Genomic DNA, 24,672 nt, shown 5'->3' on the forward strand with positions numbered 1-24,672 from the left:
ACGGTTTACGAGACCGGAGCCGCTACTTCTAAATCAAGTAGTTCCTCAGTTTGCCTTACAAGTAACCCCGCTTGCCAACAGCGCTCGACAGACCGGATGGTCACCCATCCAAGTGCTAGCCCAGCCTGACAGCGCTTAACTCCGGTGATGTGAAGGGAACCGGTGTTACCACTGTGGCAAGGCCGTTTACCTTTCCGTGTATGAGGTATAAATATTAGATACAGTGTCTCATGAAACACCAAACACTTTGGCTATCTTGGTTATGGCACCATCCACCATACAAACACCAACAGTTGGCCCACGTTTGAATTCACTTTATGTCCGACATAACGCACTCGCAACAACACAGAACATTGTTCTAACCGTTAATGACACTTACAACGTTTTGAGGGCATCGCATAAGGCAATTCGTGCTCAAATACAACAGTGCAAACCTACATGTTTGGCTAGCACCTTTATTTATCTTCAAGCATGCATTTCCCATGATGTTTCCATATTTTTGTCCAACCCCTGTATAAGAACTCTTTGGGGCAACAGCATCATAACAGAAGTCTCTAGAGGGGGTGGCAACCAATAACTTCATCAGGAAGACAGCCTAAAGCCCTGTTTACAGGTAATTCTTGACATATGCAAAATGGCCCGTATCTCAACAACTGTCAGTCTGCAGATATACATGTTTACGCGACTTCTTTTCTAGTTATGGTCACTGAATTCTGCCGCAGCAAGAAGTAAATAGGTCTCCTTGGCTGCAGTTAGTGACAGCTTACTATCGTATGTGGCTTGGTTTCACATGCGCCCTTTGTCTGAATCTGACCCCTTTATGCCTCCTATCTCAGTTGGGAAATAGGGAGCGTAACCTCTTCGCCTCGTGAAGACTTCTGTCTTAAATGGAACCGCAGCGAGATCACGGTAGAGACATCGGCCTTAAAAGCGGCTAACGGACAGAATGACGATCATGCATAAACTGCCTTGATCCAGTCATGACCTTGCTGAGCCCTGCGAGGTGGTGCCATTGTTACATTCATACACTCATACCGTGCTTAGAATCATCCTGCCATTTTGATTTAGTATTTACACGATTCAGTAAGTCATTTCCGGGGAATTTTAGGATGCTTTCTTGAACAAAAAACAGCTGAGTATTTCTTAAAGCCCTATTCGTACCAATGTTCCAGGATTTGAAAACAACACGCTGTCTGCGGACGCGTAAGATTAACTTTATTTCTTTCCCTCGTGTTAACTGAAACTTTAATCTTGAAGCAATGGCTGTAACCCTTATTTTCTTTCCGGGCTTTTGTTAATCCATGTAATTTGTGGTGTGCGAAGAATATAACATACTTTGTGTATGTTAAAGCTATGTGTAATATGTAAAGAAAAATTCAAAATTCTTATTGTTATCATTATTTGTTCACTAGTTCCATACTGACAGCATAAATAGGTAATTGATGTATGACAGTATACACGGTCCAGTCACATTAATGTGACCACCACCTATGCATTAATTCAACGTGCAATTATCATTCGCAGACGGCATATAGCAGCCACAGCAGAGGATTGTACATTAAGGTGGGTAAGAGGTGAAACGGGCCGACTTCGAGCGGGAGAGGTTCAAAAAATGGCTCTGAGCACTATGGGACTTAACTACTGAGGTCATCAGTCCCCTAGAACTTAGAACTACTTAAACCTAACTAACCTAAGGACATCACACACATCCATGCCCGAGGCAGGATTCGAACCTGCGACCGTAGCGGTCACGCAGTTCCAAACTGACGCGCTTAGAACCGCACGGCGAGCGGGAGAGGCACCACAAGACATTTTAATTTTCACTCTCTATACTTTTACAAATAAAGTCATAAAACTTTGTCAGCATGACCACAAAGGATTCGGGATTCACACTCATAGGATTGATAGTTCAAAAAATAACAAAACAAATTTTTTACATGTGAAATTACGTCATTTTTTTCACTTAGTTTTTGGCTGCATTTGTTGGTGTAGGTACACTTTTCTTCATAAGTAAGAGAGATTCTTCGATAAATTTTGCACAGCATACAGACCATACATACTTACAGGTGTATGAAACTCTAGAATTTCCCAAATCTGTTAAAAACTGTGGTAAAAATTGAGATAATTAGCTATAAAATTCGAGTTTTCTCTAAACATGAAGTTTAAAATGTAACAACTCATTCATTTTTTCGTAGATTAAATGAATTCTGGAGTTTCAACACCTGTAAGTATGGTTTGTAAGCAGTTCAAAATTCATCGAAGAATCTTTCTTACTTATGAAGAAAAGTGTACCTATAGCAACAAATGCAGCCAACAGTAAGTGAAAAAAATCATGAAATTTCACATGGAAAAAAAATTATTTTGTCATGTTCTGGAACTTCCACTGCTATGAGTGTGAATCCTGAATCCTTCCTGGTCATGCTGGCAAATTTTTATGAATTTATCTGTAGAAGTACAGACAGTGCAAAAAAAATGTCGTGTGGTGCCTCTCCTGCACGAAGTCGGCCCGTTTGACGTCCTACCCCCCTTAAATGTGTCGGGGAGGTGGGAGGACGGCGAAAACAGTGAGTCATTGTCGTAATTCAGAAAAGCAGTTCATCTACCGTTCCAGAAGGGCATCACTGGCTTTCGGGCTAGGGATGGAAGCGCCTCCGAAACGGTTAAGTATGTAAACTCTTGGCATGCCGCCGTGATTAAAGTATACCGTGGGTAGTAAAACAATACTATCCAAATCTGGCGTCGAGGCAACAGTGAGACACCATGGGCGATAGATGGCAAGGGTAAACGACGACTGCGGAGATGGGTATGAGCTAACAGAAGTGCAACTGTGATCAGACAACCGCGCAGATGAACCAAGGGACTACCAACAGTATCTCCCCAACGTCCGTCAGCGAACGCTGCTGCGTATGGACCTCCGCAGGAGGTACTTGGTTCACACACTCATGCTGACGAAGGCTGGAATTCGCCCGCCAGTTACGTAACTGGACGTGTACTGAGTGAGGACAGGTGGCCTTTTCAGATGAATCACATTTTATGCTCCATCAGACACATGACCGGTGGCATATACGAGCGTGAAAAGACTGAAAGCAACCCATCGAGAGAGGAGGAAGGAGCATTACGGCCTTCGTAACGTTTCCTTAGTGATCTAGTCATTCTGGAAAACATAATGCATCAACACCAGTATGCATCTATTCTCGGGGATCATATCCACCCCAACATGCGGTTTGTTTTTCCTCGGCACGATTGCATCATCAGCAGAACACTGCAATATGCCACACAACTCATAACATACCTGCATGGTCCGAAGAGCACCAGCACAGTTTACCATAGTCCTTTGCCACCAAATTCCCCGGTTTTAGACTCAATCGAGAATCTGTGGGACGGCCTTGATCGCACCATGGATCCACAACCGAGAAGCCTAACGCAGCTGTGTTGTGTGATGTACTTAGGTTAGTTAAGTTTAAGTAGTTCTAAGTTCTAGGGGACTGATGACCATAGATGTTAAGTCCCATAGTGCTCAGAGCAATTTTTGAACCTAACGCAGCTGGCGACGGCAATAGAATCGCCATAGCTCCACATCCCTTTTGATACCTTCCAGAACCTCACTACCTGTCTTCCTGCACGTCTCGCAACGGTTAGCGCAGATTCAATCGTTTGACAGGTGGCCACATTAATCTGATTGACAGTACAGTCATACAAGCCTGTGGATGTCCCACATCGACATCGGCACACCAGGAGGCAGTATTGTTCCTCCGGCATCTTCAAGGAGGTTACTCGCTGTCCGCAGTTACAGCAGCTTCAGTCCCACTGCAATTGTGTACTTTGGCGACTATGTAAGCTATGGAGATCAATCCTATAGTGACAAAGAGCAACTACGCTGCAACAGGAACCATATATGGCCTCAAATGACCAAAGAAGTCCTATGATGACTAACAAACAATTGGTTTCACAGTTTACAACTGTCACATGAGCTCCAGTTTCCGATAAACTGTGTATAAACAGGCTCAGAGTTGATTTTCTGTGTGCCAGACTTCCGGAAGTGCGTTCCACTCTTGATGTTGTTAACTGAGTGTTTTACTTTTGCCTGCTAGTAATTTATTTCATGTACTTTTACTTTAAAACACAATGTGTAGTTTATCTCGCAACACTCATCGTATGCTCTGTTGCATGGGACCATTTGGTGGAACTGGAAATGAAATCAAGTGTCATTCGTTTCCTGAAAATGACGTGTTACAGGGAAATATCACTCAGTTAAATATTGCATTGCTAAATTTTAGCTAAGATTAAAGATTTTGTTCTAGGCGCTTCAGCCCGGAACTGCGCTGCTGCTACGGTCGCAGGTTGGAATCCTGCCTCGAGCATGTATGTGTGTGATGTCCATAGGTTAGTTAGGTTTAAGCAGTTCTAAGTGTATGGGACTGATGACCTCAGGTGTTACGTCCCATAGTACTTATAGCCATTTGAACCATTTTAAAGATTTTGTTGCTATAAATTTGTGTTATTTAATTTATTACCTACTCAGACCGAATCTCCTGTTTGTGCAAAAGGACAAAGTGGAGCTCCTCACGATTGCCCTGCCAAAGAATAATCTGAAATCAGTAGAAGGTAAACGAAATAATTACCTCTACATTAACAGTTATAATTATCAACATGTTATGTACAGGCGAGATTCTCCACTGAACTAATTATTCTGGAGCCTCGATGACGATTCAGTGTATAACTGTTACTGAAGGCAAATTTCCACTTACTTGTACAGTGTAACTTAAAATGATGCAGTGCCATTACATAAAATTTTTTAAGATTTGAACTGAAACAGGTGTTCAGATTTAATATGTAGACCCACACTTGACACGATTCAATTACCGTGAACACAATATTTATATCAGCACATGCATTACATGTAGGGCTTCACTAAGGCACTAAACAGTTCCTCCTCCAGGTACCGTCTCAGTGTGCTTTATCGGAGGTTCTGATGAACTTAATGAACAGTAACAATAATATAGCGCCTCGTATCGTGGCCCATATATAGATCGTACATTGAGCTTAGGTCAGTACTGTTATTCATTTTGATGTTCTGCAAGCTGAAACGCAGGGAGCTTGCTGGCACCGCGGAACCTAACCGAAGTGGCGAGAGAAGTTACGGGAGGGATGCAGACTGCAGTATGGTGCCACTCTAAGCGGATTAGAGGTCCTCTCTGTTGCTCATTGGTTCGGCTGGAGCTTCGGTGATAACTGCTGGCTCTCTCGCTTGCAAGTAGAGTATCTACTAAGCAGCTTATTGTAACTACGTCTTAGGTAAACTCAAGTAATGAACAGTCAACAGTAGACAAAGCGTCGTCTTGCTAGTTGAGAAAGTAAGATCTCTCCTGAGATGGTACCGCTAGCGACCTTAACTTCATTTCTGACAAAAGAATACCACTATGGGATATCTAAAATATTTTTCTCACTCGATGAAACGGAAATTTGCTTGTCCAGTTTCGAAAGTTTTAATAGCGATTCTGTACATGGCAGCGGACATAATTACAGTTTAGGACTTGTGTGGAGTCGGGTTCTGGCCAGAGGTTGTGCAGACGTTGGCTTAGTTTAACAAACTATCTTCATTAAATCGAAAACATCTTCCTTGACAGTTCAAAAATTGAAGTTTGATAAAATGAATTTAAATATACGGTGCAGTTATAGTTACCGAATCATTAGCGTCAGAGCAACATAATAAATGAATTAAAACTTCTTCAGCAAAAAAATAAAACAGTTCAAAATTAACACCGCTGCAGTAACACTCGGACTGGGCCCACAAGAAGAAATCAAACACTTTGTAAAATATGGCATCTCGGCAAAAGAAAAAAAAATTGGAAATAGCTTGCCAAAACAACCACTAACACAAACAAAAAATTAGAAAAGGAGCCCTCACGTATAATTGTGCTTCCATACCTTAATAAATAGGAAGTGCAGGGAAGCTAAGACGAAATGGCTGCAGGAAAAATGTGAAGACATCGAAAAAGATATGATTGTCGGAAGGAAAGACTCAGCATACAGGAAAGTCAAAACAACCTTTGGTGACATTAAAAGCAACGGTGGTAACATTAAGAGTGCCACGGGAATTCCACTGTTAAATGCAGAAGAGAGAGCAGATAGGTGGAAAGAATACATTGAAAGCCTCTATGAGGGTGAAGATTTGTCTGATGTGATAGAAGAAGAAACAGGAGTCGATTTAGAAGAGATAGGGGATCCAGTATTAGAATCGGAATTTAAAAGAGCTTTGGAGGACTTACGGTCAAATAAGGCAGAAGGGATAGATAACATTCCATCAGAATTTCTAGAATCATTGGGGGAAGTGGCAACAAAACGACTATTCACGTTGGTGTGTAGAATATATGAGTCTGGCGATATACCATCTGACTTTCGGAAAAGCATCATCCACACAATTCCGAAGACGACAAGAGCTGACAAGTGCGAGAATTATCGCACAATCTGCTGAACAGCTCATGCATCGAAGCTGCTTACAAGAATAATATACAGAAGAATGGAAAAGAAAATTGAGAATGCGCTAGGTGACGATCAGTTTGGCTTTAGGAAAAGTAAAGGGACGAGAGAGGCAATTCTGACGTTACGGCTAATAATGGAAGCAAGGCTAAAGAAAAATTAAGACACTTTCATAGGATTTGTCGACCTGGAAAAAGCGTTCGACAATATAAAATGGTGCAAGCTGTTCGAGATTCTGAAAAATGTAAGGGTACGCTATAGGGAGAGACGGGTCATATAAAAAATGTACAACAACCAAGAGGGAATAATAAGAGTGGACGATCAAGAACGAAGTGCTCGTATTAAGAAGGGTGTAAGACAAGGCTGTAGCCTTTCGCCCCTACTCTTCAATCTGTACATCGAGGAAGCAATGATGGAAATAAAAGAAAGGTTCAGGAGTGGAATTATAATACAAGGTGAAAGGATATCAATGATACGATTCGCTGATGACATTGCTATCCTGAGTGAAAGTGAAGAAGAATTAAATGATCTGCTGAACGGAATGAACAGTCTAATGAGTACACAGTATGGTTTGAGAGTAAATCGGAGAAAGACGAAGGTAATGAGAAGTAGTACAAATGAGAACAGCGAGAAACTTAACATCATGATTGACGGTCACGAAGTCAATGAAGTTAAGGAATTCTGCTACCTAGGCAGTAAAATAACCAATGACGGACGGAGCAAGGAGGACATCAAAAGCAGACTCGCTAGGGCAAAAAATGCATTTCTGGCCAAGAGAAGTCTACTAATATCAAATAGCGGCCTTAACTTGAGGAAGAAATTTCTGATGATGTACGTCTGGAGTACAGCATTGTATAATAGTGAAACATGGACTGTGGGAAAACCGGAACAGAAGAGAATCGAAGCATTTGAGATGTGGTGCTATAGACAAATGTTGAAAATTAGGTGGACTGATAAGGTAAGGAATGAGGAGGTTCTACGCAGAATCGGAGAGGAAAGGAATATGTGGAAAACACTGATAAGGAGAAGGGACAGGATGATAGGACATCTGCTAAGACATAAGGGAATGACTTCCATGGTACTAGAGGGAGCTGTAGAGGGCAAAAACTGTAGAGGAAGACAGAGATTGGAATACGTCAAGCAAATAATTGAGGACGTAGGTTGCAAGTGCTACTCTGAGATGAAGAGGTTAGCACAGGAAAGGAATTCGTGGCGGGCCGCATCAAACCAGTCAGTAGACTGATGACCAAAAAAAAAAAAAACCTTCACACTTCAACTAAATGCTAGATCTACTATCTACTCCCTTCGCCAGCTAATTAGCAATTGTAATGCTCTGTACACTACCATACAAAATTATGGTTATGCTCAGAGCGTGATACTCTCGCTCCGAGAATGCAACCGCGCGCCCACCATGTAAGCATGTAAGCAGACACAGCAACCTCAACACAATGTGCACATGGTCCTTCCATGTGAAATACACATGAATATTTTTAGCTGAAAGGACTGGAAAGGAAACGGGATTGGAAAGAGATAGGAAGCAAATAATGGTTTCCAGCCGCACGGGGCATTACGGCAAGGCAATGGAGAGAGTTGAAAATTTGTGCCAGACCGGGACTCGGACCCGGAAGCTTTGCTTCTCTACACTGATCGCCTTAACCGCTTCGGCCATCCGGACACGCTATCTATCAGACCCTAATTCCCACTTTCCGTAGCCTCAACGCAGAGACCCCCACATATTAACCCCATACTCTCAGATTTCTGTTTTCGGGAAGGGCGCAAAGTCTGTTTGATGACAATATTTTAGTGCAGAGGATACACCATTGTCTGTGAGTAGGGGGTTAATGGGCGGGGTTCGCTGCGGAGTGACGAGCAGAAAGTTGGCGGTTGGGACTTGATTTACAGCGTGTCCGGATGGCCTTGGTGGTTAAGCAAAGTAGCGTAGCATTCAGGTTTGCGTCCCGGTCCGCCACAAATTTTCAGCTGTCGCTGTTGCATTGCCGCCCTGTACCCCTGTAATTCATTATTTCCTTCCTAGCTCTTTTCCTTCCTTTTTTCCTGCCATCATTTTCACTCCAAAATATTCATACACAGTATGTGTCATAGCTGCTTCACCTATAAATCATATAGAATATGACAGACAGATTTTTACACCCAGTGCTCACCACATGTGCTCTTCGCTGTGCTCTAACACATCTTGAATCACCTCAGCCGACCCGTGTTACACTGTCACTAGAGCACAGTGTTAGTGCTCCTTTTGCGATACAGATTGCCTTGTCTGCGTATGCTCTAGAATTGCCGTCCTCTTGCCCAGGAAAGACATCAGCTGGCCTTCTCACCTGTTTGTGTCTACACTCTGCTGCCAATCCCCTTGGCGACCATCATTGTGGAGTCCTAGTCCCGGCAGCCAGGCACACCAGATCTACGGTAGGCTCCGTAATTGTTGGCTGTCCACCCAGTCACCACACTGACTCGCGCCGTACTCACACCTGTTAACTGCCACCACCGCAGTGACTTCGGTCTGCTCCACCACTTCAGACGAGTCTGCCCAACGCCCCCATATAAGCCCAGCGCTTCCCTACAACTCCTCACCCGCTCACACCATGGCGACCGGCAGAGATTCTCCTCGATATCGCCGCATCTCCCGCTCCACTGCTCAGACCTCCACCACCCCAAATAGTAGAGTAACGGGATACCTTTTGCTAGCAAATATGAAGTAGAAGACTTAATTATTTTTATCTTGTGCATGTAGCTGAGAGAGTGTAGAATCCAAATTTTCGACCTCCAAAACCCTCGGGACAACATTTTGCTGCCAAGAAATGATCTATACTAACGACATAGGACACAATCCGAGTAGCCGTCTTAGATTGTTTGCAGATGATGCTGTCATTTACCGTCTTGCAAAGTCATCAGATGATCAAAACGACTTGCAAAATGATTTAGATAAGATATCTGTATGGTGCGAAAAGTGGCAATTGACCCTGAGTAATGAAAAGTGTGAAGTTATTCTCATGAGTACTAAAAGAAATGAGCTAAATTTCGATTACGCGATAAGTCACACAAATCTGAGGGCTGTAAATTCAACTAAATACTTAGGGATTACAATTACAAATAACCTTAATTGGAACGATCACATAAATAATATTGTGGGTAGAGCAAACCAAAGACTGCGATTCATTAGCAGAACACTTAGAAGGTGCAACAGGTCTACCAAAGAGACTGCTTACACTACGCTTGTCCGCCCTATTCTGGAGTACTGCTGTGCGGTGTGGGATCCGCATTAGGTGGCACTGACGGATGACATCGAAAAAGTACAAAGAAGGGCAGCTCGTTATGCATTATCGCGAAATAGGGGAGATAGTGTCACAGACATGATACGTGAATTGGAGTGGCAATCATTAAAACAAAGGCGTTTTTCGTTGCGACGGGATCTTCTCATGAAATTTCAATCACCAGTTTTCTCCTCCGATTCCGAAAACATTATGTTGGCACCCACCTACGTAGGGAGAAATGATCATCTTTCTCCAGGGTTTTGGCAGTTACTCGGAAATAATGCATCCTCCTGAAAATTTTACTACTACCAGAGTGAAAGAGCATTAAATTTTGCGAGGGATGATCAACTTAACAGTCAAAATCGGTGCTGCCGTTTATCACAATCAGTAGTCAAATGTTGTTCCTTTTTACCATCTTCGCTAAAGTCTGTTCCAATGTCTGTAACTCAAAAACGGCTCCTCCAAATGAAAAATGTCGAGTTATCAAAATTGTAGAGCATGAAATTTCATGTTACAGAAGCATCTAGTTTTCTAGTTTTAGACACTATTAGGCTTCACACACGTGAAAGCCAAAGTAATTCCCTTTTTATTTCTTTATTTTTTTGCAAGACAAAATGATTCAATGAAATGAAATTTCGAGTAGGAAGATGGCACATATGTGTTTTCTATGTATATATTTCTTATTTTCTTCATTATGTGTAGTTTTGATCATTTTCACCCATTCCTTAATTGGTAAGAGTGGGCATGGATGTGTGTGCTGTCCTTAGGTTAGTTAGGTTTAAGTAGTTCTAAGTTCTAGGGGACTAATGACCTCAGAAGTTGAGTCCCATAGTGCTCAGAGTCATTTGAACCATTTTGAACCAGCTAATATTGCACTTGATGGTAGCATCGCAATCAGTGCCACCATGCCGCGTCCGATGTTGACGGTAGACTTTAAAGTTTGAAAGATTTTCTCGGGGCAGACTTTTAAAAAAACTCGTACCTGAGATCGTCCAAAGCTGCGTAGTCGTAATTCTCATAAATTGCTAAGATTAACTAGTGCCTGTGCTATTACGTCTTGAGAGACTGAGAGTTAACAAATTCAGTAGCTTGCACCTTCAGGTGTGACTTGCTCCATAAGGGTTAGTAAGTAGTCTTTTCCTTGGCTTAAAAAAAGAGGATGTAGCGTCACATCCTATTAGGGCATGGTTGAAAAGGGCAAATGTAGGATCGAAATTGAAAGAAATTTTGGAGTATCACACTCCTGCTGATTTCCCTCTTCCTGATTTATGGAAGTAGACGTTGTTGTAGAAACTTGGGAAATAGTTATTTCCACACTTAATAAATCCACGTCTCTGCCTGTAGCATTTGGAATACCTCCTTCCTCAAATACCTCATGAGAATGAAAATCAAGCGGTTCTTCTTGTTCTTATTTGCAAGAAACGTCTCCTGTGCGACGGCAGCGCTTGTATCTTCATCGAAAATGATATCTGATGAAGAACCTAATGTCTTTAAACGACAAGATCCTTTAGAAGACTTTGTTACCTTCGCGAAGCATCACTTGGGTAGCCATCGAATATAACTGTGATTTCGATATGTAGTGCCTTCTCAAATAGGTTTCATATTTCATACAGATGGCTCTAACCATTTCTTTGATGCGACGAACAACTTTATGGAGCAGATGGCCACCAACTACCGCAAAGCATGTTATTTTGGGTACTTCATTCTGTTGGAGAGGTGTGAATGTTTCATAGAATGATACTTTTGTATCCTTACTGAGACCGTCTTTTGTGAACGTCATAGGGTATGGGGAAAGTTCAAATGAGAAATAGTACTTAAAGTCTTTATCAGATTGCTTGATAACAAACAGCCTGTGAAACAATGTTAATGCGTTTATAGTAGGAATCCTCGTCTTACCTATCTTGATAGCCGTAGTGCAGGACACAAATGTTATAACCCTGATTTTACGTTGAAATTAGACGTTTTTCAGTTCTCTCTTTTAATTCCGGTGATCCCCTTAATTCCTTCTACTAATTCCTCATGAAAATTTACCAATTCATCATCAATTACTCCACTGCTATTGGACACATTACATTTTGGAATAGGTGGGTGTTTTAACAGCCAATCATTCAGTTTGTCACTGTTAGCTTCATTTCGATCTGTGCGTGAAGCTCTTAAATTTACATGTTGTTCGCTTGCGCCTGATGAAACGCCACAGAATTCCTCAACTTTTTTGACAAACATTCTGTAAGGATGCTATCCCTGAAGTTCACTTTGTGAGTCAGAATCTGGAAAAACACACTGATGAGTTAAACTGCCTTTCACTTTCATTGTCTTCATTAAAGTTTGCTCTATTGCTGTGTCAGACTATTCGCCACACCAAAATTTATCACTTCGCCTTCGGCTGTAAATTTGTTGAATTGAGCACACCCATTAGATCTTCCAATGAAAGCCGGTCGGAGTGGCTGAGCGGTTCTAGGCGCTACAGTCTGGAACAGCGCCACCGCTACGGTAGCAGGTTCGAATCCTGCCTCGGGCATGGATGTGTGTGATGTCCTTAGGTTAGTTAGGTTTAAGTAGTTCTAAGTTCTAGCGAACTGATGACCTCAGAAGTTAAGTCCCATAGTGCTCAGGGCCATTTGAACCTTCCAATGAAAGCATCTCTTGTAAGTAAAGGTGACCACTTTTAGCTTACATGAAATGACCAGCAGCATGAAAGCATGGTAGCATTTCCTTAATGGTGTTCAAATGCAGATTCTAGTTTCCAGTGTGCTCTGCCTCAGTGATCTTTCTTGTGAGTGTAACCACGCGATAATATTCTACCCATTATTAAGCTCTTTTTTTCTCTTGCTTCAGTGCTGCAAATAACATTTCAAACTTGGTTACCGCAATTATGTAATCTTCGTTTTCATGGCATTTGAACGCTGATGATCTGCTATGGGGAAGCAACAGTTCCTCAATTGGTTTCTTGGAGAACTGTACATACTGTGCTGTCTTACAATATATTTATTCACTACTGGTTTCGAACATGGACCATATTCGCAGTGGAAAAATATCTGCTGTGTCAGTTTCACGTGTTATACTTGCTGTTTAACCAGAAAAGTATCGCATTGTTGATAAGAATACTTTAAAGTGATACTTAACGTCATAATACCGACTTACGCAAGCAGAAACATTGAAAACGGGAAAACATGTAAGACCAGTTAACTACACAACACCATTGTTCAGAAACAACATCCAGTACGTTAACACACACACTTGTGTATGAACGGTCAATAGTGCCTAAAACTAAAAAACTGGATGCTTACGAAACATGAAATTTCGTGCCCTACAACTTTGATAACTTGATTTTTTCATTTGGAGTAGTTGTTTTTTCAGTTACTGGCGTTGGACCCGACATTTTAGCAACAGTTGTAAAAATTATAGAATTTTGACAACTGATTGTGGCCAAACGGCTGCACCGAATTTGACATTTAATTAAGTCATTCAATGCAAAATTTAATGACCTTCCATTCTGGTAATGGTAACTTTTTCAGAAGCCTGCACAGTTTACAAGCAATAGGCGAAAATCTGGAAAAATGAAAAAATTTAGTTTTCTTTTGCCACGAAAAGCTGGCCAGAGGGTTTTGAAGGTCGAAAACATGGATCCTACATACTGTCAACTATATACACAAGATAAAAAAATTAAATCTTCTACCACATTTTCTGCAAGCAAAGGGCCATTTTTGTGCAGCTGTTACTGGACTACAAATCGGCCACGTTCCGCGTTGACCGCCGGAGAAAACGCTGGCTTCCATACGGCTCCACCACGATCCCGGCAGTCCCTTCTGGGAGATGTTTCCTGTTGGAAGTGGGGTAGCTGGGTCTTTCTCCGCCGTGAGTCGCCCAGGATGAGCCTGGAGTGACGCTAATTCCGGCATCAAAGCTGCCATGTGCGCCCTCGGGGCAAACACTCATTCGAAACAGAGCTGTCGTGGATGACAGGTCAGAGTAGGAAAAATAGTGTTCCGGAAATATCAAATCTTGGCGCGAATTTAATTAAATTAATTACTCACTACCATGAAGCAACTTGTTTAAAACTGAGCTGGGTCTTGGAGGGCTATGAGTCTAAATTTGAGCTCTACGGAATTTCTCAGTACTTAGGTATGGATCGTGATGGACAGGAAGAATCAAGGATTATTTGAGATGAAGACTAAAAATTGATAATGGAAAGATACAGGTTTTATGAACTTGGCAAGAAGTTAAATTAACTGGTGGTCCAATGGAAATATGAGAAGTGGTTCAGTCTATGAAGCTGGTAGTGGATGCATCTCAGAGATAACGTGAAAAGCTACAATATCTTTTTGTGAAACCTCGACCGTTAGAAAAATAAGAAAATAGGATGTTTTTGCAGAAGTTAACTTCACTGTACTTTTCTCTGTGCACTCATAAAACAAAGATTGTTAGTCACTTCCTCAAAACGTTTTGTATACAGACTCCGGATATTATTTAGCTTACAAATATACCGGTTGTTCGAATATTCCGGTTACAGACTTGTAGAACTTGTAGAGGGAGTAAGTACATAACACTTTGGATAGCAACTCATATCTGGAAACGTACCGTTTCCGTTCTACAAGTGTTTCCGGTCCAGATCTGTAACGCGTCGACGTCTGCTGAGGGGAAAAGTCTCAGAGTTGCTCTTGTCCTGGTATGCAACAGGGAAGGCAGAATGACGTGCACTACACCAGACGGTCACCTGTTGTTGCAATGCGTCAGTACTATTCTGTACGTACAGTATGCTGGGTCCTGTTTTTGCTTTGGAATAAAGAAAACGCGTAATGAAAAAAATGTGTGAAATCTGATGGGACTTAACTGCTAAGGTCATCAGTCCCTCAGCTTACACACTACTTAACTTAAATTATCCTAAGGACTAACACACACACACACACACACACACAAACACACACACACACACACCAATGCCCGAGGTAGGACTCGAACCTCCGCCGGGACCAGCCGCACAATCCATGACTCAGCGCCCTAGACCGCTCGGCTAATCCCGCGCGGTAAAACACGTAATGTTAGAGTGTTAATACAAACAGATGTGCTTAAATGATAAATGAATGTTTCGTTATGTTCCCTTTAGAATTGTATTTCATTACGCCTAATTCAACTCCTCATGCAGAAGTGGGTGAGTTAAACACATGAATTGAAACAGAACGTTTCCGGACATAGGTTCCCATACAAAATATTATGTACTCACTCCCTTCTACAGGTCCTAGAAGCATGTAACGGAAATTTCGAAACACCCTGTAGAAAATAGAATCTTCATGAAGTTTATCTATTATGGGTCTTCTACAAACTGTGACTGTGCATCAAATGTAAATACGGATAAAACTGACCAGTCACTTTTTAAAATATTTTTTTTATTTCCTTAAAGGAAGACGGAAACATCAGAAGAGTTGATATATTTAAGTATTGGAGAGAATAGGTGTAATACAGTGGATTTGGTAACACGATATCTAAAGAAAGATCAGAGAGAATGAAATAGCATAAAAATTCACCCAAAATCGATATAATAAAAGAGCAATATCATTTCAGGCAAAAATTAAACACTATGAAACAGTAATTAAACCAGAAGCACTTTACGGATCTAAATACCTAACACTCAATAAAAGGGGTGGACCAGAAGAATTGGAAAAGAAAGAAAGCAAAATGCTCACAAAAATTTTACCACCATTTACGACTACAAATGACCAAAGATAACTACTGGATGAAGAGAAAAAATGAAGTTCCATACAGAAACATAGAAATAATCACGGACACAATAAAGAGGAGAAGGTTAAAGATTTGCGGTCATATTAAGAGAATGAATGACAATAGACTAATGAAGAAAAGTTTCTAATTTCATTTTCAGATTTAAAAAAGAAATACGGGAAGGCTGGAAGAGAGAAGAAGGGATCTGAGAAAACCTAACGTCACAGAAGACACCAATCAGACAGGGAAAATTTGAGGCTACTGATCAACACTGCAAAATTTCCTGTCCAACGACAAAAACCACAATCTAGGAGGGTGATGTGAAATGAACGGAGACGGGCAATCAGCTAAGGCATGAAGAAGGTCTAGAAAGATAAAAAGATAAAGATTGTACATTAGTCTCAGGTTCCTAGAGGTCTATAATGGGTCAAGTTCTGTAAACTAGTTTCGCACCTTTTCAGGCTTATCTTTGCAGTAAATTTGTAATCTTAGTGAAAGTCATAAGCGCCATCGTAACGGATATTGTAAACTGATGAACTGGAAACTGGTCTTTCCTCTTTCGCCATCTAAGATGGAACGATATATATTACCGGTATTTCTCAGCGAAGAAAAGGGAGGTGTTGATTTACAGATGCGCTTCACCATGCTGCAGCTGAAGGTACTCAATTAAATCCCATATTCATTACCGCGGTCATCGGATGTGATGGGGCTGCGTTTAAGTCACTGGACATTCAGCGGGAGCGGAGTTCAATCCCTGTCCGTACACCAGGTGTGGGTTTTACCCTTAAGATGAATGCCAAGGTGGTTCTCTTTAAAATGAATTCCAATTCAGTTCGACTACATGATCAATCTGTAATGATCTCATCATCAACGGAGAATTAAATCCTACTTCCCGATTTCTATCTTAGAATCTCAAGGAATGAGGACATAACACAGTACTGAAGATGACCCACTCATTGCGTGACACTGTCTCGCTCAGCTATATCTTAGATGGTGTGCTGCAAGAATATGTGAGCCGTCTCACATCACACGCGAGATGCAACACATGGACAGCGTTCCGAGAGCAGCCGTTATTCCGCAGGTTGCAGAAACAAGTGCCACGAAGTCTGACAGCGAAGTGACACATCAAAAGAAGAAGAATAGGATACGGCCCTTCTGCCATACATGCCGAGGGGGGACGGACAGGATCAGAGGTGTGTTGTCCAAGCACGACGCAAAGACTGTTTATGAACCGACGAACATCAATGAATGCCTCAGATCAGCGAATGTGTCGAGAATGTCGGCATGTCCTGAACATTTGGAGAAGTCTATGCTGAATAGATTGGACGATTAATCATCACCAGGATCAGTGAGCATCAGCGGCAGGTTGGGATAGGTGGAGAAATCGGCCGTGTCGGAGCACCCACTATGTGAGACCGACGACAGAATAAACTTCGCCGACATGACAGTTTGGAGAAGAGCTACGAAACTTGCTAGTTCAGCGAGGTCATAGAAATCCACATACATGAGAGCACCTTCATCAAGCAAAAGGAAAACCTTGAGCAAAACGGATTCTGCATACCCGTCCTGCAGTGAACGACCGTTGTAGGTAGGAAGGACAGAACCACAAACCTCATACGTCGGCGCGCTAGGCACACGTAATCTGCGGCCGCGAACTCGACTCCAATCAAGGGAAAGAATGAAAGCACGTAGTTCAACAGAACAACGTCCCATGAAGTACATCCTGTCAAAATGGGCGCAGGATATAAGGTTAAAGCTCAACCCATCCAACATGTAACCGATACTGGTTGGTCATTCTAGACTCATTAGCTCGAAATATCGAGAATCGGCAACATCTTTAACCATAAACGAGAGAAATATTAACTGTCTCTTTTAGAAAAGAGTCTAAGAGAAATAATAAACGGAAATCTAAATTGGAAGGAGCAGGTAACTGCATTTTGCAAGAAGGCATCAGCATCTCTTCATACCCTACAGAAATATAAAAAGCTCTTCCCTGTTGACCTAAAAAGCTGCGCGCAGACGAGTGCAGAGATTTCCATACTCTCTGGCTTCCCTACTGCTCTATCAACGTACAATGTCCCTCATATCGCTCCTCGACCTTAATGCTTTTGTTTGAACAACATGGCAGAAAGACCTGTTCCCATTAGAACAAAATCTATCCCACTTTCTCGAAGTCCTTTCTCGAACCAGTTCTTCCTCATTACCCAATATTCTTAGCTGGTGTAGTCTCCATATACTTCGTTTCTTCAGAACACACTGTATAAGAAAAAATCAGTTTTATACATCCATAAATTCCTTTCGTATCTCCTACTATCCTTATTGTTATTATTATTATTGTAAACCCTCGTCGCCAGTTTTGTAAAGACCTCGTCGCTACTGCTGTGGAGGCCGAGTTGCCACTATAATTACGGTACGCTGAGCATGTGGGTTGGTGAAACGGCTTCTAGTGCAGTACACCGCTAAGGCAATTTCTCCCTGCCACTATTACACAGCTATGCCCCAGCGTCAGGTAACAGGATAGGAGAAACTAGTAACGAAGTCACACAAATGAATTAAAAGGACTACTAATCATTTTGAATACTTGAATACTGAATTCGGCAGCACTGCATGAAATATAACACAAAAAAGGTTCTCAATGGCTACGTGCAGTTAATCGTAGGTAAACTTCACAGTACGTAGCAAATTCAATTTACAACTATCTGTTCATTTCTAAGAGGTCACTAAAAGACGTTCCCTGTCTAAGGCAGCCCTGGAAGATGATCTATAACCAAGTGGGCGAGAGCTGCTCTTCTATCTTCCGAGTAGGCTTCTGTCTGTTTTCGTCCGGTCATTGGCGGATTGTACTCGGCGGACAACTGGCCGAGACGAAGTCGATATCTTCATCCTCAACGCCGCCCTGGTGGTTGGAGGAACTCTCGCAAGTGGCGAGTCTCTACGGCACTGGCACCAGCTCGCATCTATGCGCTTGTGGTGCTTTTGCCGTGGCTGTGTCTTGTTCGAATGACACAGTAATTATTATTGCCATTGTCGGAGACAGCAGCAGCCGTAGCAGCAGTAGTACAAGTACTGCCAGTGTTAACTTTATTAGTTTAGAGTCGATATTATTCACACACATTATCAGTATAGACACTCACATCATTGTAGTACTGTTAGTCATATTAAAACTGCTATTTCTTAGGTTACTATGATATAAGAAAGGGTACTATATGTGTGAGGTCCTGGTCCGATGTAAGAGAGATCCTGATCGCCCTTGTCAGATCGGATAAAATAAATAAATAAAGAATAAAAACATAAATAAAGTAAATTTATATGTTTGTGCAGAATGCAAGAAATGTATTCGTCTTTGCAAGATATGCGTTTGTGCGTAGGCTTCGCTTCCACTGCTGCCCAGTATCCGTTCACACCACGTCTGTTGTCCCCTCCCGTGCCATTCCTTTTGCACAGGTAGGGGTAATATTATTTTGCACGCACACTAACGTTAAAATAAGTTGATTTCAATACGATACTACACATTACAACCAATTAATTTCTTGCTCCAATGTCAGTATACAGCAAGTTTCTGTATCTCGTCCAAAATCCGTATGTGTCACTGATCTTCATCAGAAAACATCTCTAAAATGTTTAGCCTGCCAGCAGTACAAAGCCAATATTAATCTGTAGGCGTGCCTGTTAGATGGTAGCAGCAGACAGAAATTTCATTTCTCAAAACATCTTTCCTAGCAAAATGCGCCATTCCGTCAATGTTACCTTAGTATGCGAAGCACTCCATGAGCGAGAAGCGAGATGAAGGTCTGCCAGATTTAATACCTGGAACTGCGGTAGGCGGTAGGCGTGTCACACGTCTCATTCAGGCGTGCAGCGGCGGCGTCAGTGAGAGGCGAGGTCGGCGGCCATATTTTTCGTTTAGAGCTTCCCTCGCGCAGATATAAAGCTGCTCCTTTAAGACAGAAATAACTCGCCCGGTAAACGCAATACAGGCGCCATCTTTCTCGGAGCTTCATCTGGCGTCCGCGGGGATTTCCCGAGTGCACCTGTAATATTTCTTCTGGCTTTCTCCCGGCAAGCGCCGAGGCGCGCGTTGCTCTGCACGCAACGTTTCTCTGACGTTTTATTGAGCCGTTTCTCATACTTTCACGCTTTGGATCACCGTATTCAACTCTCTGTAGGTGAGTGTGAAATAACATGTAGCACATTTGGTTTTTCGGAAGATAATTCAGCTATCTGAATATAATATAACATAATATAGCTTAGTCAAAAACATATTCGAGTCAAGCTGTAATCTTCAATGACATGTGTCTTAAGTATTAGTAGGATCACAATTAAGTGCCGGACAGTTCCTGCATGTTAATGAACTTAATTTTATTTCCGAGGCTGAAAATAAATATAAGGTAAAATTTCCGCTTTCTGATCCTGGACGAGAGAATCGGGCCCGACCGACCACCGTGTCGTCCTCTGTAATTGGCGTCATCGGATGTGGTATGGAGGGGCAACGCTCTCCCGGTCGTTGTCGGGCTTCTTGACCGTGGAGCCACTACTAATACATCGAGTAGCTCCTCAGGTGGCGTCGTGATGCTAAGAGCATCCCGTACCCGACCTTTCATCAGGTTAATATTCCTGGCAGTACAGGGAACCGAACACGGGCCTTCCCACATGGAAGTCAGCTGCGCTGATCACTCAGCTACAGAGATGGACGAGTTAATAAACAGAAAAAGTGTTATTGGACGATTAGCAACCCCAGTGAGAGCCCTTCAAGCAAGGTTGTATTACAATGTGGAGTTTCTTTGTACGAGATCAATCAGCTATTACTTTTTCAAAAATTAGTGCCGGATAACATGAGTGACTGCAATCGATAGGCAGAGATGCTGTAAATCTTATGTCACACGTGTTGTACCTAGTTTTCAACAAGTTTACGACACCTGGTTACATTTGGATGGTGATACCGTGCACACTGCTAGGCAGTCATTACCAGCGCTGTGAGAACGGCCTAATAACACAGATATGTATTTAATGGCATTCCATGGTCTTAGAAACTACCAGGTATCACAGCATACCATACCTTAATATCTATGGACACAGACGCATGTAGCATTATTTCAAATCATAAGTTATCGGATCATTTTTGAAACTGGAGAAATTGCAAATCCACAGTAATATGTGATGCTCAAATACTGACAGTTAAAAGTAGCTCTAACTAATTCAAACAAGCCTGTTGTGGGGTTGTTTACCACTGAGGGCCTCTCCTTCGTTTCTAGGCCCCTAGTTATATACAATTCAATACAAGGTAAATTTAAATATGTTGGACGAAGTATACAATTCAGCGGACTAGAAAGATAGGCAGTAGATGCAAGTATAAGTAAGAAAAATTGCATATGGTTTAACTATACACTACCTACAGCAATAACTGGGTCTTTAGAAATACAAAACTAACGCACTACACGACAGTGGTAAACTAATGTGTATACAGTTTTGAATATTTATGAATGAAGTACATTCTAAAAAGAACAGAGATATTTGAAAGATGGATTATTAGAAAAATAAGACGCGCAATACTACCAACAGAGAGGTGAAAAAAAGTTATTAAAAGATATATCGAAATACACATAAAATACAATATGTAATGGAAGAAGTAAATGTTAAAGCATCTTCAACGCCTTTACCAAATGCATTAGAATAGGTGAAAAAGGAGGTATCTTATTCTATTTCTGAAAAAAAGACATCAGTAGCATGGATTACACAGATAATTGCGGAAGTAGCAAGAAACAATCGGACATAACAGAAACGAAGTATTTTATGAATGAAATACTAAATTTACTAAATTAGAAGGCAGGAAAAAAAATAAGCAGCAATATGGATGGAAGAAAGGAAAAGACAGTATGTGGAGTAGATGTCGTGTTGGAAAAATTGGAAGCAACAAAGACAGAAATGGAACTGAATTTGTTGTATGATGCCAGTTGGTCAGAAAAAATTTTAAAAAAAGTACACGTTAAGATTAATCTACAGGGTGTGCTAGTCGAAAGGCACGACATCTACAGAGTAACATTTTTAAAATCTGAAAGTATCGCTTATGGCTTACTGTAACGCTTCGATTTCCGCCAAAGAAATCGTAGTGAAATATTCACTTTGTCTAGCTCTTTGCTAAAGCTATCATTTTTTGTGTCATCTTACTGCAGTGTCATAACTTGTAATTTCACTTTTATCTATGGGAGACAGAATGAATTAGTTTAAGTGTTGAGAATCAGTGAAATCAGTCAAATGAAGTAAATTCTAAAAGGAAAATGATAGGCATGCGAGATGCCATCTACCACATGGCTTCATTTCATTACCGGCAAAAACTGAACTTCCTGGCAGATTAAAGCTGTGAACTGGATCGAGACATGATCTCAGAACCTGTCTTGTCACGGAAGATAGACACGAAATGCAAGGTTCCATGTTTATGTCCCGATCGGAGACACAATTTTAATCTTCTAAGTAGTTTCAAAACTGGGGTGCAGTGAAGATTCAAAATGGTTAAGTGAATTTCTTGAGTGCATGAACTAGAGAAATTTGACTTGAATATTGCAGTTAGTCTTAGACACGATTTTATAACCCGTGGCCATTGTAATGAAAAATATGTTGGTTGCTTTTATAGTTCTTGGTTGTTATATCGTTACCTCTCTGCTAAACTGAGCTTCAGTCCTAAAGAAATAGTATGTTACCATGATAACAAAACCATGTAAATCGTTAAGTCTGCAGGATGAGTCATGAGGAAACATACATGCTTTGAAGAGTGATAGTATCGGTGATTCTGAACGAAAAACTTGACATGGACATTTGCCCTATTCTTAATGGTGGTTCCAAGAAGAACAGTTTTAATATCAGTTACGTAGCTTCTTATTGAATAACTGTAAAACTCCGCCCTCGAATGAAAACGTGTCGCAGTATACAGTTAACATACATCAAATTTCCTACAAAAAGAATCTCACTTCTTTTTTTCTCTAGGGCTAATAGTTGGCTTGGAGGAAGCGAAAGAATATATAAAATCTCACGCGACGCGCATGCTCTCTTGTGTAAGTAACTTCCGTAGGCCTGTCTGATAAACAGTATATCATTAATGATTATGTTGTCTGTGTTTATGCAGTAACTGCATTTATTACAATGGATTAATGATATAATCAAGCCCTGCTGAGCCAAAATGACGAAAAAAAAACCGTTTGTCCTCCAACGCTTAGTTTCACGAATGGGCAAGAATTTGGATTATGATTCCGGGACATATTGAGGTTTGGGTCGATCCAGGGGCTTACTCTGATTGCGGAGTTGTTGAGGCGACCACTCATGACAAGTGTTCGAGTCACGGTGCGGCACAAATTTTCATTCGTCGCAAGTAGCTGACGGTAATACACGGACAGCCGTCCGCGGTGGCCGTGCGGTTCTGGCGCTGCAGTCCGGAACCGCGAGGCTGCTACGGTCGCAGGCTCGAATCCTGCCTCTGGCATGGGTGTGTGTGATGTCCTTAGGTTAGTTAGGTTTAAGTAGTTCTAAGTTCTAGGGGACTTATGACCTAAGATGTTGAGTCCCATAGTGCTCAGAGCCATTTGAACCATTTAATACACGGACACAATATGCAAACCCATTCCACAATTTGAGGTAGTTTACCAACGCGATAGACCACAAGTGCTCAAACTGTTAGCCTCGAATTCTTCAACACTACTGTGGTACGTTGTAAACAATGACAGTGTACTGAATGATACAGGAAATAGATAGCAGTGTATATTTAACATGTTCTATATCGGAAGTCATCCGGAATAGGGCATATATCCATACGAGGTTTTTTATTTAGTATCACCAATACAGTCACTATCCCTGACTCAACCTGCACATTCTTAAAATAAGAACAAAACTGCTGTTCTAAGAATTGTTATCTTTAGCAGTCATACCTCGATCTTCCTGATATTCTCAACAATGGTGACCAGACAGCAGTGACGTGGCATACGTTTCAGATTTTGCGCTTATAACATTTTTCATGCCAATCCCTGGAGCCTGTGTGACGTCAGCGGTAACCGCGTGGTGTGTCCGCAGAGCCCGACGCCGCCGCAGTACGTGTTCTGGTACCACAACGACCGTATGATCAACTACGACACGGCGCGCGGCGGCATCTCGGTGGACACGGAGCCTGGGCCGAAGACGCAGAGCCGCCTCACCATCCGGAACGCGCACGACTCCGACTCCGGCAACTACACGTGCAGCGCCTCCAACACGGAGCCCGCCTCCATCTTCGTCTTTGTGTCCGAAGGTGAGTACTGCAGCAGAACGCAATCCGCGCCGCACCCGCTCGTCCCTCCCCGCTGCCGGCGCTACTGGCGTGGTAACTTGCGTTTTACGGCGGCGAGTTACAACCACTAGACATTTCCCCTTCCGTGATCTCCTGACTTCCATTGCTGGTTACTTTCAGTTTCGTTCCGAGTATTAGTTACTGAAATACATTGAGTTATTTTTATCGATAAATCTGGAACGGAATCGGTACACCCTTATCATGCCAACGAAGAAGCTGTTAGCATAAATAAAGAGCAATTTATCACACGTAAAACCCCGACCTTACATTCTGTACCCGAATATCTTCTCCCACTGAAGCTCCCACAACTACCAATATGCCTCACTTACATCTCCCATAAACATTGGTCCCAGTACCTTACAGCCCTCCTCTTCCTTGAGATCACTGGTCTGGTACCGCGCCTCTGTCAGTATGTACCATTTTCCCTCCATCTATTGCATTAATTGGCTTTACTCTGCGTAATATCTATTTCGTACCTCTCCCATATCACACTATCATCCATTAAAACTACCCATCTTTTCAATCATGACGTAAAAACCGTGAAGGCTTCAAATCATCCTTTCCTTCCCCAAATAGAATTCCTTTCGTCTCCTGACACCAATGTCCTATCTAGACGTCACATCATTTTTCGTATATCGTAATCTCAAGAAAGCTCAGCGGATAGGGGGATACAGTACATTGAAGGCCTCTGTGAGGGGGAGGACTTATCTGATGATGTGATAGGAGTAGGACAGGAGTCGATGAGGAAGAGATGTTCATGAATTAGAATCAGGATTTAGAAGAGCTCTCGAATACTAAAATCAAATAATACGGAAGGGATGGATAGCGTTTCATTAGAATTTCTAAAATCATTGGGGCGAGTGGCATCAAATCGACTATTCACGTTGGTGCGTAGAGTGT

General features: G+C 41.9%; 1 protein-coding gene across 6 annotated transcripts in view; it reads left to right on the top strand.

Annotated features, from left to right (window-relative positions):
- Window positions 1-24,672, top strand: part of LOC124798130 (hemicentin-2-like) — a 1,906,233-nt gene that overhangs the window by 1,808,654 nt on the left and 72,907 nt on the right. For all 6 annotated transcript variants that reach the window (XM_047261391.1, XM_047261390.1, XM_047261394.1 and 3 more), the window contains one exon: window positions 23,520-23,733. In XM_047261391.1, the coding sequence (XP_047117347.1) occupies window positions 23,520-23,733 (214 nt within the window). The remainder of the gene's footprint in view (window positions 1-23,519; window positions 23,734-24,672) is intronic.

The sequence above is a fragment of the Schistocerca piceifrons genome, chromosome 5 (assembly GCF_021461385.2).
Source record: "Schistocerca piceifrons isolate TAMUIC-IGC-003096 chromosome 5, iqSchPice1.1, whole genome shotgun sequence".
NCBI classification, from domain to species: domain Eukaryota; kingdom Metazoa; phylum Arthropoda; class Insecta; order Orthoptera; family Acrididae; genus Schistocerca; species Schistocerca piceifrons.